The 12224-nt window shown below is 43.6% G+C and overlaps 2 protein-coding genes across 4 annotated transcripts in view; both read right to left on the bottom strand.

Annotated features, from left to right (window-relative positions):
• Positions 1–26: 26 nt before the first annotated feature.
• Positions 27–7355, bottom strand: ZNF140 (zinc finger protein 140). Of its 3 annotated transcripts, none has more exons than XM_006106182.3 (4): positions 6802–7355; positions 5213–5339; positions 4714–4809; positions 27–2260 (listed from the first exon to the last, which is right to left on the bottom strand). In XM_006106182.3, the coding sequence occupies exons 1-4, from the start codon at positions 6871–6873 to the stop codon at positions 1095–1097; spliced, it is 1461 nt and encodes a 486-aa protein (XP_006106244.1). In that variant the 5' UTR covers positions 6874–7355; the 3' UTR covers positions 27–1094. The 3 variants fall into 3 exon arrangements, with proteins under 3 accessions (XP_006106244.1, XP_014303696.1, XP_023602796.1); XM_014448210.2 differs by having other exon boundaries at positions 4714–4812; positions 6802–7354; XM_023747028.1 differs by lacking the exon at positions 5213–5339 and having other exon boundaries at positions 6802–7050.
• Positions 7356–9007: 1652 nt separating this feature from the next.
• LOC102437058 (zinc finger protein 84-like) overlaps positions 9008–12224 on the bottom strand; it is a 12925-nt gene continuing 9708 nt past the window's right edge. Inside the window, exon 7 of the mRNA XM_006106183.3 lies at positions 9008–10165. Coding sequence (XP_006106245.2) covers positions 10068–10165 — 98 coding nt within the window. The 3' untranslated portion in view covers positions 9008–10067. The remainder of the gene's footprint in view (positions 10166–12224) is intronic.

Raw genomic sequence — 12224 nt, forward strand, 5'->3', positions numbered from 1 at the left:
TAGGACATTAAAAAATGGGCAAAGTGTACATAGAAAGTGAATAGAATAGGATTTATTTTCACAAGTATGGACTTACAAAATAAACGTTCCCACTGTAAATGCAACAAACGAGGAAAACTACCTTGGCATTTCCCTGTGATATAACTTACATTTATTTCTGACTAAGACATGTCTCGTCAGATTCAAGGATAAACATGAGTTAGCATAACCTTAAATCCAAACACTATCTCAGTTAAAACCATAAGACACCTAAAAATGTTTCTACTATTGTGTATGTTTCCACAAAAACACATTCCTCTTGCTGATGTCAATATTGTGAGAGTTGCATTTTCAGAATCATATATGATATGGGGGGGAAACTCAGCAAATATCAGATTAACTATAAATCAAAAGATTTATTTATAGCTCTTTTGAATATGCTTTTTAAAAAAAAAAAAAAAAGGCAAAACAAAGATTCCCTCGGTAATTTAAAAAAATTTCCCACACTATTATTTCCTCCAGAACTTCCCAGAACTCCAAGATTTTCCTCTACCCATTATAATGGTGCCCCAGTATAAGTCTATACATTTTAAATTTTGCATAAAGTCAACCTATAATCAATCCATTTATAGGGTTGATTTTTCTCCTTAAGAGAATATTTTAAAATTTAATAAAGATTGCATGGTACATGAAGGCATTCCCAAACCCCTGCTTGTATGTATGACTCCTGCATTATGAATTTTGTGATGTCCAGGAAAAAGCGCGCCCTCACCCATGCATTCTGTCGTGCTGGAACTGACAAATGCAGGACGAGAGCTAATCTCTAACTAAAAGCTTTCTCACTTGCATTGGACTTGTATCTATCCCTTTCCTGGCAGGAATTTATAAATGTACAGTAAGGAAATCCTAGCAGAGGCAGAGTCTTCTCCATACTGAGTGACTGCACTCTCTAACATTACAAAAGATAAAAATAAGGAAGCTTTAATGGCTTTCCCACATATTCCTGGATTTTTTTTCCAGGCATGGATCACATGTCTTCATATTTCAACACATTCACATAAGGCTCTGAAATCAAAGTAAGGCATTAGCTGCTATATTTTTAAGTGCAAACATCCTTAGGTTTTCTCACCAGTAGGAATTCCCTGGTGTTCAGTAAGGATTGAGTGGTAACTAAATGAATTTTCATATTCACAGGGATTCTCTAGACTGTGTGTTCTCTGATGTTTGGCAAGGTTTGAGCTCCAGCTGAAGGATTTGTTGCACACCTTACATACATAGGGCCTCTCCCCAGTATGAGTTATCTGATGTAGAATGAGGGAAAAGCTCCGACTAAAGGTTTTGTCACATCCAGTACAGGCATAGGGTTTTTCTCCGGTATGAATTTTCATATGTTGCATGAGGGATGCATGCCAAGTGAAAACTTTGCCACATTCATCACATTCATAGAGCTTCTCTCCAGCGTGAATTCTCTGATGTTTAATAAGGAAGGAGTGGCAACGGAAGGCTTTCCTACATTCAGTACACTCGTAGGGGGTTTTGGTAGTATGAATGCTCTGATGTCGGGTAAGGTGTGAAGAACGGCGAAACGCCTTCCCACATTCAATGCACTCGTAAGGTTTCTCTCCAGTATGTGTAATCTGATGACGAATGAGTTCTGAACCACTGCTAAAGGCCTTCCCACATTTCCTACATAAATACTGTTTCTTTCCTATGTGAATTCGCTGATGTCGAGTGAGGTTTGAGGCACGGCTAAAGGCCTTTCCACATTCAGTACATTCGTAGGGTTTCTCCCCAGTATGTGTTCTCTGGTGTTCAATGAGGAATGAAAGGTAACTGAATGTTTTACTACAGTCCTTACACTCGTGGGGTCTCTTTCCAGTATGGATCATCTGATGTTTGACGAGGTTGGAGATCTGACTGAAGGGTTTGCCACACTCCTGACACACATACGGTTTCTCGCCTGTGTGAGTCCTCTGATGTAACACCAGGGAAAAGCGCCGACTGAAAGTTTTTCCACAGTCATGGCACCCATAGGGCCTCTCCACGGCACTGACACTACGCTGAGTCAGGGCTTCTCGACGAGAGACTGTCACTTGCCTGATGCATCCCTGATTTCTTTGTAGCATCTCAGTAACACCCTCGTATTTCCAGCCTCCTTTAGAACTGGCACGTTCAGGGCCTTGGCTCCGATGATTCTCCTTTATCAAATACTGGGGAAAGTCCTCTTCATATATGACATTTTTTGGAGAAAACTTTCTGATCTCGCCATTTGACTCTGAAACTGAAGAAAACAAAGCAATGTTTCTTAGTTTCGGTATTGAGTAAAATAAAAGCCATTTGTCCTTTTTTAATGAGAATTAAAATGGAAAAAACTTATTACATCATTGCTTTCATATTTGTCATAAGTGACTTTGAAATCTAAGCATTCTGCCCAGAAATTCAGAAGACATCAAAGAGAGGAGAGTTTAGGTGAATAGGGAGAAAGATTAAATGTAAGTGAAGGAAAAATACAAGTATGAAGAAGGTAAGTAATTGGGAAGGATGAGTTGTTAGTCTTCCTCACTTCCAGTTACTTGCTGACAGAATGATGTGAGAACAAAAATGTTATAATGCTAATAAAACTGCAAGTGCTCCTCAAATCCCACCAACACATCAGACTGTTCCCCTAGTGCCTTTGGAACATCTCACAGAAACTTATTCTAAATAAATAAAGGATTTCTCTGAAAACCATCTTCTATGATGCTCACTCTAACTCTTCTTTCCAAACTGATATCTGAAGCTTAACTTTGGGATAACAGTCTTTCTATCAGATGGTTTTGATACACAAACTTAAGCTCCCACGGAGGCTCCCACCACCACTGCTGCACTCGCCAGCCGTGAGCCCAGCTTCTGGCTGAGCGGTGCTCCCCCTGTGGGAGCACAATGACCACCAGGGGCAGCTCCTGTGTTGAGCGTCTGCCCCCTGATGGTCAGTGCACGTCATAGAGACTGGTCATTCTGCTGTTAGGTCAATTTGCATATTAGCCTTTTATTATATAGGATTCTTATGAACTATGTAGAGTTAAAAGTCCATGGTGTACACGAGTTATGCTCAAATATCTCCAGAAAAAATTTATACCAAATGATTTTAAAAATAGAACAAAATGTTAGCAGTAGGTAAATGTAAATAAAAACATATGGGTATTCTCTGTATTAGCCTTACAACTTTTATGGAAGTTTACACATTAACAAATTCATTTTTCACCCTAGTTAATTTGGCTCAGTGGGTAGAGCATTGGCTTGTGGACTGAAGGGTCCCGGGTTTGATTCTGGTCAAGGGCATGTACCTTGATTTCAGGCTCCTCCCTGGCCTGGGCCTTGGTTGGGGCGTGTGCAGGACACAACCAATTGATGTGTTTCTCTCACATAGATATTTCTGTCATTCCCTGTCTTCCACTCTTTCTAAAAAAAAATAGTGGAAAATATCCTCAGATGCGGATTAAAGAAAAAAAATTCATTTTTCGCCCAGCCAGCATGGTTCAGTGGTTGAGCATCGACCTATGAACCAGGAGGGCAAGGTTCCATTCCAGGTGGGGGCGCTGCCTGGGTTGCAGGCTCGATCCCCCACTGTGGGACGTGCAGGCGGCAGCCAATACATGGTTCTCTCTCATCATTGATGTTTCTCTCTGTCTCTTCCTTCCTCTCTGAAATCAATGGAAATATATTTAAAAAGAAAAAAAAATCATTTTTCTGTAACATAACTTTGATATTTATTTTGTTTGGAGGGAATGCTGTCTTATTATCACCAACTGTAAGTTTCTAGGGATAAGTAAAAAGACCCCATATTTCTTTACTATGTATCTAAGCAATGAACTTTTTTTGATCACAGATGACCCCACTGTCTATGCAATGAATCAGAAAAAAATGTACTAAAAATTTTTTGGAACTAATAAGTGATTACAGCAAGATTGCACAATACAAAGTTAATGTACAAAAGTAAAAACTTTTCTATATACTAGCAATAAACAAATGGCATTTAAAAACACATTACTATTTACCTTTGGCAACCCCAAAAATGAAATACTGAAATTTTCACCTAACAAAACATATATAAGATTTATATAAGGAAAACTACAAAACTCTGATGAAAGGTCTCAGGGAAGAAAATTCAAATGCAGAGATAGTCTATTCATAAATAGAAAAACTCAATATTATCAAGATGCCAGTTCTTCCCAACTTGATCTATATATTCAATGAAATCCAAGTAAAAATTATTTTATTCATCTCAACAAACTGATTCTAAAGTCTATATAGAGAAGCAAATGACTATATTGATGAAGAACAAAGTCAGAAAACTGACACTACCTGACTTCAAGTCTTATTATAAAGCTACAATAATCAAGACAGTGTAGTACTAGTGAAAGAAAAGACAAACAGATCCATGGAACAGAGTAGAGAACTCAGAAACAGACCTGCAGAATTATAGTCAGCTGTTCTTTTACAGAGGAGCAAAGGTGACACAAAGAGCAAAAATAACCTTCAATAAATAATGCTAAAAAAACCTGCACATCCACATGCATATAAATGAATCTAGACACAAACCTTACACACTTCCCTAAACTTGAAGCTCACAGACTACATGCAATGCCCACCTAAAGGTGATACCCATTTTTTTCTTTTTCTATCTTTTTGTTCGTGGGCTGCAGAGACAGACACAGCAGGAAGTGCACAGCAGAGGGACACTAACGCACTCACCGGGAAAGAAATCTGTTCTCACATCTCCTTTCCCCAGCCAGGGCTCTTTCCCTTGCTCCAGTAAGGAAACCACATCGGGCTTGGAAATGTTAAGACCTGCTTGCAGGAAACAAAATAAATTCACAATTAGTTCTTGAATCCTCAGAAAAGAGGGACCATTAAAAGAAATGTCAAATGTAAGTATGAAAGGTGTTTAAAGATTAGGTGGCGTCACAATGCCCATCTTAAAAACGAGTAGTAACCCCTAGACACGGACTACAGTGAGGTGATGACCTGAGGAAGGGGGGCTGGGGGCTGGGTGCAGGTGGGGAAAGGGGGTAAATTGGAGACACCAGTAATAGTGTCAACAATAAAAATAAAGTTTAAAAAATTAAACAAAACCCCCACAACCTAATTTAAAAAAATAGCATACCTCCCTTGGGACTATTCAGCCAGTTACTGAAGATTCCCAACACCACCTACGGTCGAGCTCTAACTGAAGGGGGTGAGGAGCACTCACCCAGGGAGACCAGGTGGCCGTAGTTCTCCAGCATGACGTGCCTGTAGAGGTCTCGCTGAGCGGGCTGAAGCCATGCCCACTCCTCCTGGGAGAAGTCTATGGCCACGTCTCTGAATGTCACTGACCCCTGAAAGGACAGACAGGTGTCTAACACGGGCACCAAGGCTCCGAAGGGCCTGACCAAGGAGGGAAGTGACTGGCAGAGGAGGGTGGGCACTGTATGTAGGAGCAGCAATGGGACCTGCAGAATGCTCGGTGGTCACTGAGAGTGTAACTAAGAGAGCTGGTTTGCTTTGCTGTATAATGGAGAAAACGAGAAAAACACACCATCTGAGATGTCCTGACATATTTTACAATTTTGTGAAAGGTAAAGGATTATACATGTGAACAACATGAATTTCCGGCTTTGGTTGTAAAAACTCTTAAGGTCTTACATCACATCATGAATGAATAGTGAAGACGATTCCTTTGTGTTTAATAGTCAATGGATAGTGTCCTTAATACCAGCCCCTTTTGACATGATTTGGCAAGAATTTCCTTCTTATAACAACTGGCTATGGCAGGCGGCGGCAGCGCCCTAGAAGGGAGGCGTGCACTCTCCAGCTTACACACCCCCCGCCCCCCACTCCTGAAGAAATCGCTGTGAAACTCACAGAACAAGGAGGATAAGCCCCAACCTATCAGGGGCTCCCCAGGCGGGACTGCAAGGCCTCCCAGCACGGAACCGGTGCTTTTGCCCTCAGGGTTGGAGGGAATAAGAAGGCCCTGGTTCTGCACCACCTGAGTGACCCATGTGACTGTTAGGCATGAAAAGGAATGTTAAAAGGTCCCACACTAGCAGCCCCAAATGTGTGGAGGGTCACAGGTCATACTTTGCACTGAACAACATTATTTTCCGTGATAAGGATGAGCGAGTCACAGAGAAAGAAGCTGCTTCCTACAGTAAACAGTGGGACTTGCAACTCAGGTGAAGGTGGACTCCCCGGCAAAACTCTGGATTTGGACACAAGTGTGACAAAAAGTGGGAGGGCAGTGGGACTGACTACACACAGCGGGACTAACGGGATGGCTGGCCTTATTCACTGAGAAGTATGATTGCCAGCCAGGCACTCAGCCGCCAAAATAGCCAGTGCTCCTCGCTGAATACACTGGGTGTCGCGTCTGAAAAGTGAGCTCCGAGTTCCGAGCTTTTATCTCGCTCAGGCCGGGAGCGGGTCACGCGTGCGCATGCCCAGGAGGGGCTGCTAACCAGGCTGCTAACCCGACCCCCAGCTTCCGGCTTAGCGCCCGGGCGGCGGGGCTGACACTGCGGGCCCGGGGGGTCGCCCTCTGAGAGCAGATACAGATGCTGAACGTGGACGCTCCGTGTAAACATGGTGAATAAATGGGTGAGAGGCCGCTAGAGCAAGAGACACAGGACCCAGCACTTCTCCTTCGAGTATTGAGAGAGGAGGCAACAGCACAGCTGGCTCCCAGTTCAACCCCGAAACACACCTGCCCACACGGCCCTGGCTTCCCGTCCACCCGCCTGCACCCCTCAGGCCTGAAGTCACCGCGTCCCTCGGGAGAAGAGAGGAGGCGCCGCTTACCTGAGACATGGCTCCTGCGGGCCGGGCCCCAGGAACCGGGTCCCGCCTCAGGGGGTTCCCGTCGCTCCACATCCACCCGCCTCGTCACACGGGGGCTCGGAACACAGCAGCCGGGGCGCCCGCCAGGGCTCCCTTCAGGCCAGGAGTCCAGCCTGACCTGCACCCCTACACCTGCTCCTTTGCGGGGGCCACAGGACTGCACTTCCTCTGCGATTCCGGCAGCGTGGGCTCCGGGCTCCGGGCTCCGGGCTCCGGACGGTTAGGGCCCAGGCAGCAGGCGGGGTGATCTCGGCGCAGGCGGGTTGGGCGCCTTCACCTACCTCCGGCCCAAGAAGCCCAGACTCCACCGGGCGTCCTGGAGTCCAAACGGCGCCTTTCGGAACCCCGGGGACCAGGCCGCGGGCCCCAGACAACTGCACTTCCCAGGATCCACCGCTGCCTCAGCGCGCGTGGGAGGAAGGCTCCCCGTCACACACTACAACTCCCACAACCGCCCAAGTGCGGAGAGAAACAACGGACCTCAGACAACTACACTTCCCAAGACACACCGCGGTCTCAGCGACCTGTGGAAAGAAGGCTCCCCATCATACACTACAACTCCCAGAACGCCCCACGTCCTCAAGAGAACTACACTTCCCAGGTCACATCGCGGCCCCAATGCTCCGTTGAAGTCAGACATCCCATCACACACTACAACTCCCAGAACTCCCCACGCCAGCAGAGACAAAAACTGGGAGCCTCAGACAATTGCACTTTACGACTCACTGCGCCTTAGCACGCTTCAAGAAAAAAAGGCTCTCGGTCACACACAAAAACACCGGAACGAAGCAGAGTCTGAGACGTCAGTCTCCAGACGACTACATTTCCCAGGATACACAGCGGCCTCAGCTTACGGCGCCTCCAGACAAAGGCCATTGTCCTCGGGGCACTACAACTCCCAGGACGCTGCGAGGCCCTAGCATCCTGAGAGGCAAAGCGCCACCTTCACATAACTACAATTCCCAGAACCCACTGCAGTCCCAGCACTTCTATGATTTCCAGCTTCATACAACTATACTGTGGCCTGAACGCATGTCCTAAGAATACAATCAGGAAAAAAACGACTTTATTGTGTTGCTTCACTCTATTTTCACCCCAAATGGAATGACTCCCAAAAGGGTGAATTTGCTTTACAAAAGAGTGAGTTTGCTTTGAAGAGGGGTTAATTTCAAGTGGAAAACCTGTAACTGGAATTCCTCCCCTCTGAGGACTGGTATTCCCAGAGACCCTCGTGGCCTAGCCACCAGAGGCTGGAAGCGACAGGTTCCCCCTCTTCTCTCCCCCCCCCCCCGCCCCCTGATCTGCAGAAGAATAGGTGATTCTGGGGGCCACTGTTTGGAATCCGTGATGACCTATCACCATTAGCTGCTCCCTGGTGGTCAGTGCGCTCCCACAGGGGGAGCTCTGCTCAGCCACAAGCCAGGCTGCCGGCTGCCAGTACAGCGGTGGTGTTGGGAGCCTCTCCCACCTCCTTAGCAGCACTAAGGATGTCCGACTGCAGCTTAGGCCTGCTCCCCACTGGCAAGTGGACATCCCCCGAGGGCTCCCGGGCTACCAGAGGGATGTCTGATTGTCAGCTTAGGCCCAATCCCCCGGGAAGCGGGCCTAAGCCAGCAGGTGGTCATCCCCCGAGGGGTCCCAGACTGAGAGAGGGCACAGGCCGGGCTGAGGGACCCTCCCCCAAGTGCACAAATTTTTGTGCACCGGGCCTCTAGTTTAATCATAAGCTACAGATATCACATGGAAACGTGTTCAGAGACCAGCAGGTAAGAAGAGGAGCTGCTGTCTTTGAGGGGGTGTTTGACACATGAAGATGAGGCAGGGTGGCTGTTATACCACAGGGCGGAGAGGAATATGAGTGGGTTTAGTGGATCCACTCAGGTGCTTCTTGGCTTCCTCGTCCAGTGGTGATAGTAAATGGATAAATCAAGTCGGGAATGAGGAGGGCATAGTGACTAGGACTCAGTAATGAGAATCCGGTTCATGCCACCAAGCAGGACAATCACTTATTTTCCAATCACTTCACAGCCAGTGAACCTCAATAAACTCCTTGCCCCCTACATTTTATCACATTATCTGCTTCCAGAGAACCCACTTATGGCTTGTATGAAGAATATTTGGATTTTAAGAAACAAAACTTGAACCACCTGAAGCAAACATGGCGTTTTATTAGGAGAATATCTGTGCTATCTCACAGGAGAGCCCAGCGATCAAGGCATAAATGGGCAGAGGAGAATGCATATCGGGACAAGAACCAGATTCTGGGTCTCAGTCAGTACTGTCCCTTGCCTTTGCTTCCACAATGGCTTAATTTTCCTCTCACTGCAGATTATGCTTCTCCATGTGGTAGAAAACATAGCTATGATAAGCAATCACATTTATATATAAAGCTTCAGTTGCTAAAATTATATAGACAAGATTGTTCCAGCTTTCTAATGGAAAAGATAAAACATGTGATGATTATATCACAGTGACAAATACATATACAGGCTCATAAAGCTTGGAGAGGCATTAATAAGAAACAAGGGAATTTCAGTGGAAGATTTGCAAAAAGCATCTGAGAATGTAATTCCAAGGAACTGCAAGTAGTTCAAGGAGGCCAAAAAATAGTAAGAGGAGAGGTAAAGTATTCAGAAATTATGGATAGGCATGTATTTGTCTCATGGGGATATACCATATTTCACTTTCTTAAGTCCACAATTAGCTATTCAACATTTCAGCACAAGTGTAATCACAATTATATTTTAAAATAACTATGTATGAGTGTGAAAATAGACTAAAAAAGAATGAAAGCAAGGTGCAAGAAATATGCATACAGTTGCAAGGGTCATGGTTGAGTTAATCAACACTTAGGTCATGACTAGTTAATGAACATCTGAAAGCTTGGTACCGTATTTTGTTTGTTTGTTGTAGTACTGTACTGTATTTGTAAACCAACAAGCTCAATGAAATTGACAAACTGGGTATATATTGCTGGGATAAATGACATAACACATTACTGTGGTCCCAAGCATAGATATCAAATGACTACTGACCTACATTCTGCTTTTTAATACAGATAAATCTAGTATTGTAAGTTTATTGATCCTCAATAAACATCCTGCTCCCCAAATTTCATCACATTATCTGTAAGAAAATATCAGGAACATATGGATCCACAGAGACAACTGTCAGAAGATCCACGGCACACAAGGGAAGCTGAAGGGAAAGCACTACTACAACAGACCTCAAAACTCATAGACTAGACTTCCAACAGGTCCATTTACTAAAAGGAATGCAATAGAAGTTGTCCGATGTAGAATTGTCTCCAGGTCTGTGGAACAACCTAGGTAGTAAAAGAGGAATGATTAAGCCTGTTGCTCAATGGTTAGAGCGTCGGCTTTCAAACGGAGGGGTCTTGGGTCTGATTCCCAATCAAGGGGACATATCTGGGTTGCAGGTTCAATCCTGGCCCTGTTCAGGGAGAATGTGGGAAACCACTAATGGATGTATCTCCCTAACATAGATATTTCTCTATCTCTCCCCTCCCTCCTTCCACTTTCTTAAAAAAAAAAAAAAAAAAGCCCTAACTGGTTTGGCTCAGTGGATAGAGCGTCGGCCTGCGGACTGAAGAGTCCCAGGTTCGATTCCAGTCAAGGGCATGTACCATGGTTGCAGGCACATCTCCAGTGGAGGGGTGTGCAGGAGGCAGCTGATCAATGTTTCTCTCTCATCGATGTTTCTAACTCTCTATCCCTCTCCCTTCCTCTCTGTAAAAAATCAATAAAATATATTTTTTTAAAAAAAGCAATGCAAAAAAAATCCTCAGGTTAGGATTAATACACACACACAAAACAGGAATGATGCTTCCTATTTTGTCTCAACAATTCTATCCCAGTGTGATGTATTGTGCTCCACAAAACTGTAAGTAAGCCACTCTAAAACTGCCTTTCTGCTTAGTCCTGAGCAGGTAGCTCAGTTGGTTGGAGCACCGTCCTGATAGGCCAAGGTTGCAGCTTTGATATCTACTAAGGGCATATACAAGCAACCAGTGAATGCATAAATAACAAACAACAAATCGGTTTTTCCCTTTTTCTTCCTCATTCTAAAATCAATCAATAAAATTTTTTTAAAAACTAAGAAAATAAAATACATCAATCTCTCTTTCCCTTCATCTCCAAAAACAAAAATTTTGGAAAATTAATTTTATAACATTTTCTGAAATACCTAAAATAGCAACTCACAGAATCCATGTTCCATCGTAACAAATTAAAATGCAAGCTGTGCTTAGTTTACAAAGAACTTTACACATATTTTATACATGGAGGCATCACCAAAAAATGATAAAGATTTTGTACAGCTCTACTGCCACTTGGTTTGAATGCTGAGTAAAATGGTCACACACCTTCCTTTGCTCACTCAGCATATCATGAGTCACTATTGAAGTTCTGTGGTACTGCCTTTGAATACTTATAAACCGGGTTTTTTATATAAACTGACTCAGACTCTGAGGACGCAGAAGACTTTATATAAAACGTTGGCTTCTGATACTGAAGTGAGGTCAGTAACAACAGACCCCTGTTACACATCAACAAACCATAGGGAAAAGAGATGTGGTTTTATTATTGTTGAGCAATAAGGCATATGATGTTAATTAGTTGCCATTTCTATAGTATCAGCAAGACAGAAAAGCAGTGGCATGTGGTGTCTTGACAGACATCAGCGGCCCTACAAGGCATGTGCATCTCGTGCTTCTAATTACATTGTCATATGCAGTGACCATACAAAACACCTTATGTGACAAAAAAAACATAAATACACTAAGAAATTCCTAATTTAGAATTTTCATTTATTCAGTTTTTTCATGGATCTTCATACTTCTGAGTGAAAACCTGTCAACCACTTAGAATTGGGAATTTTTGATACTCATGTCTAAAAAAAGTATATGGCTTCCCTTTATAGCATTATTTCTAGGGGCACACATTTCCAATGTCTTTAAATTGTTAGCTTTATCCACAATATGAATTCTCTGAAATACAATATGGTTACATTACTTGCTAAAGACTGTTCCATATTTCCTATTTTCACAAACTTCATTTCTTAGAGCAATTTCTATGTACACTGAGCTGTAATTTTTTGATGAAAAGATTACCTCAAGTGCAACATTCATTTACTCACTGGACTAGGATTTAACCCCAGTGGTAATGTTTCTAACAGGTAATGAAATTTACACTTTAGAAGGCTTTCTATTATTGATAGTATTCCTCTTTGCTGTTAATTTTCTACTGTATTAGGTTTCACTATAATTTGAAAGGTTTTTAAAACACACTGCATTTCATGGGCTCATTCCACTCTATGACTTCTGATCTATAAAACTGTTAAATCTGCTGAAACTTCCCTATATA

The sequence above is a fragment of the Myotis lucifugus genome, unplaced genomic scaffold (assembly GCF_000147115.1).
Source record: "Myotis lucifugus unplaced genomic scaffold, Myoluc2.0 scaffold_780, whole genome shotgun sequence".
Classification (NCBI taxonomy): domain Eukaryota; kingdom Metazoa; phylum Chordata; class Mammalia; order Chiroptera; family Vespertilionidae; genus Myotis; species Myotis lucifugus.

Bases quoted from the DNA above. Each gene is read 5' to 3' on its own strand.
- ZNF140 (XM_014448210.2), bottom strand. From the start codon at position 6,873: ATGTGGAGCGACGGGAACCCCCTGAGGCGGGACCCGGTTCCTGGGGCC. The intron at 5,340-6,801 runs GTAAGCGGCGCC...CTGTCCTTTCAG, and splicing joins CCGCAGGAGCCATGTCTCAG to GGGTCAGTGACATTCAGAGA. The intron at 2,261-4,713 runs GTGAGTGCGTTA...TGTTTTCTTCAG, and splicing joins GAGAACAGATTTCTTTCCCG to TTTCAGAGTCAAATGGCGAG.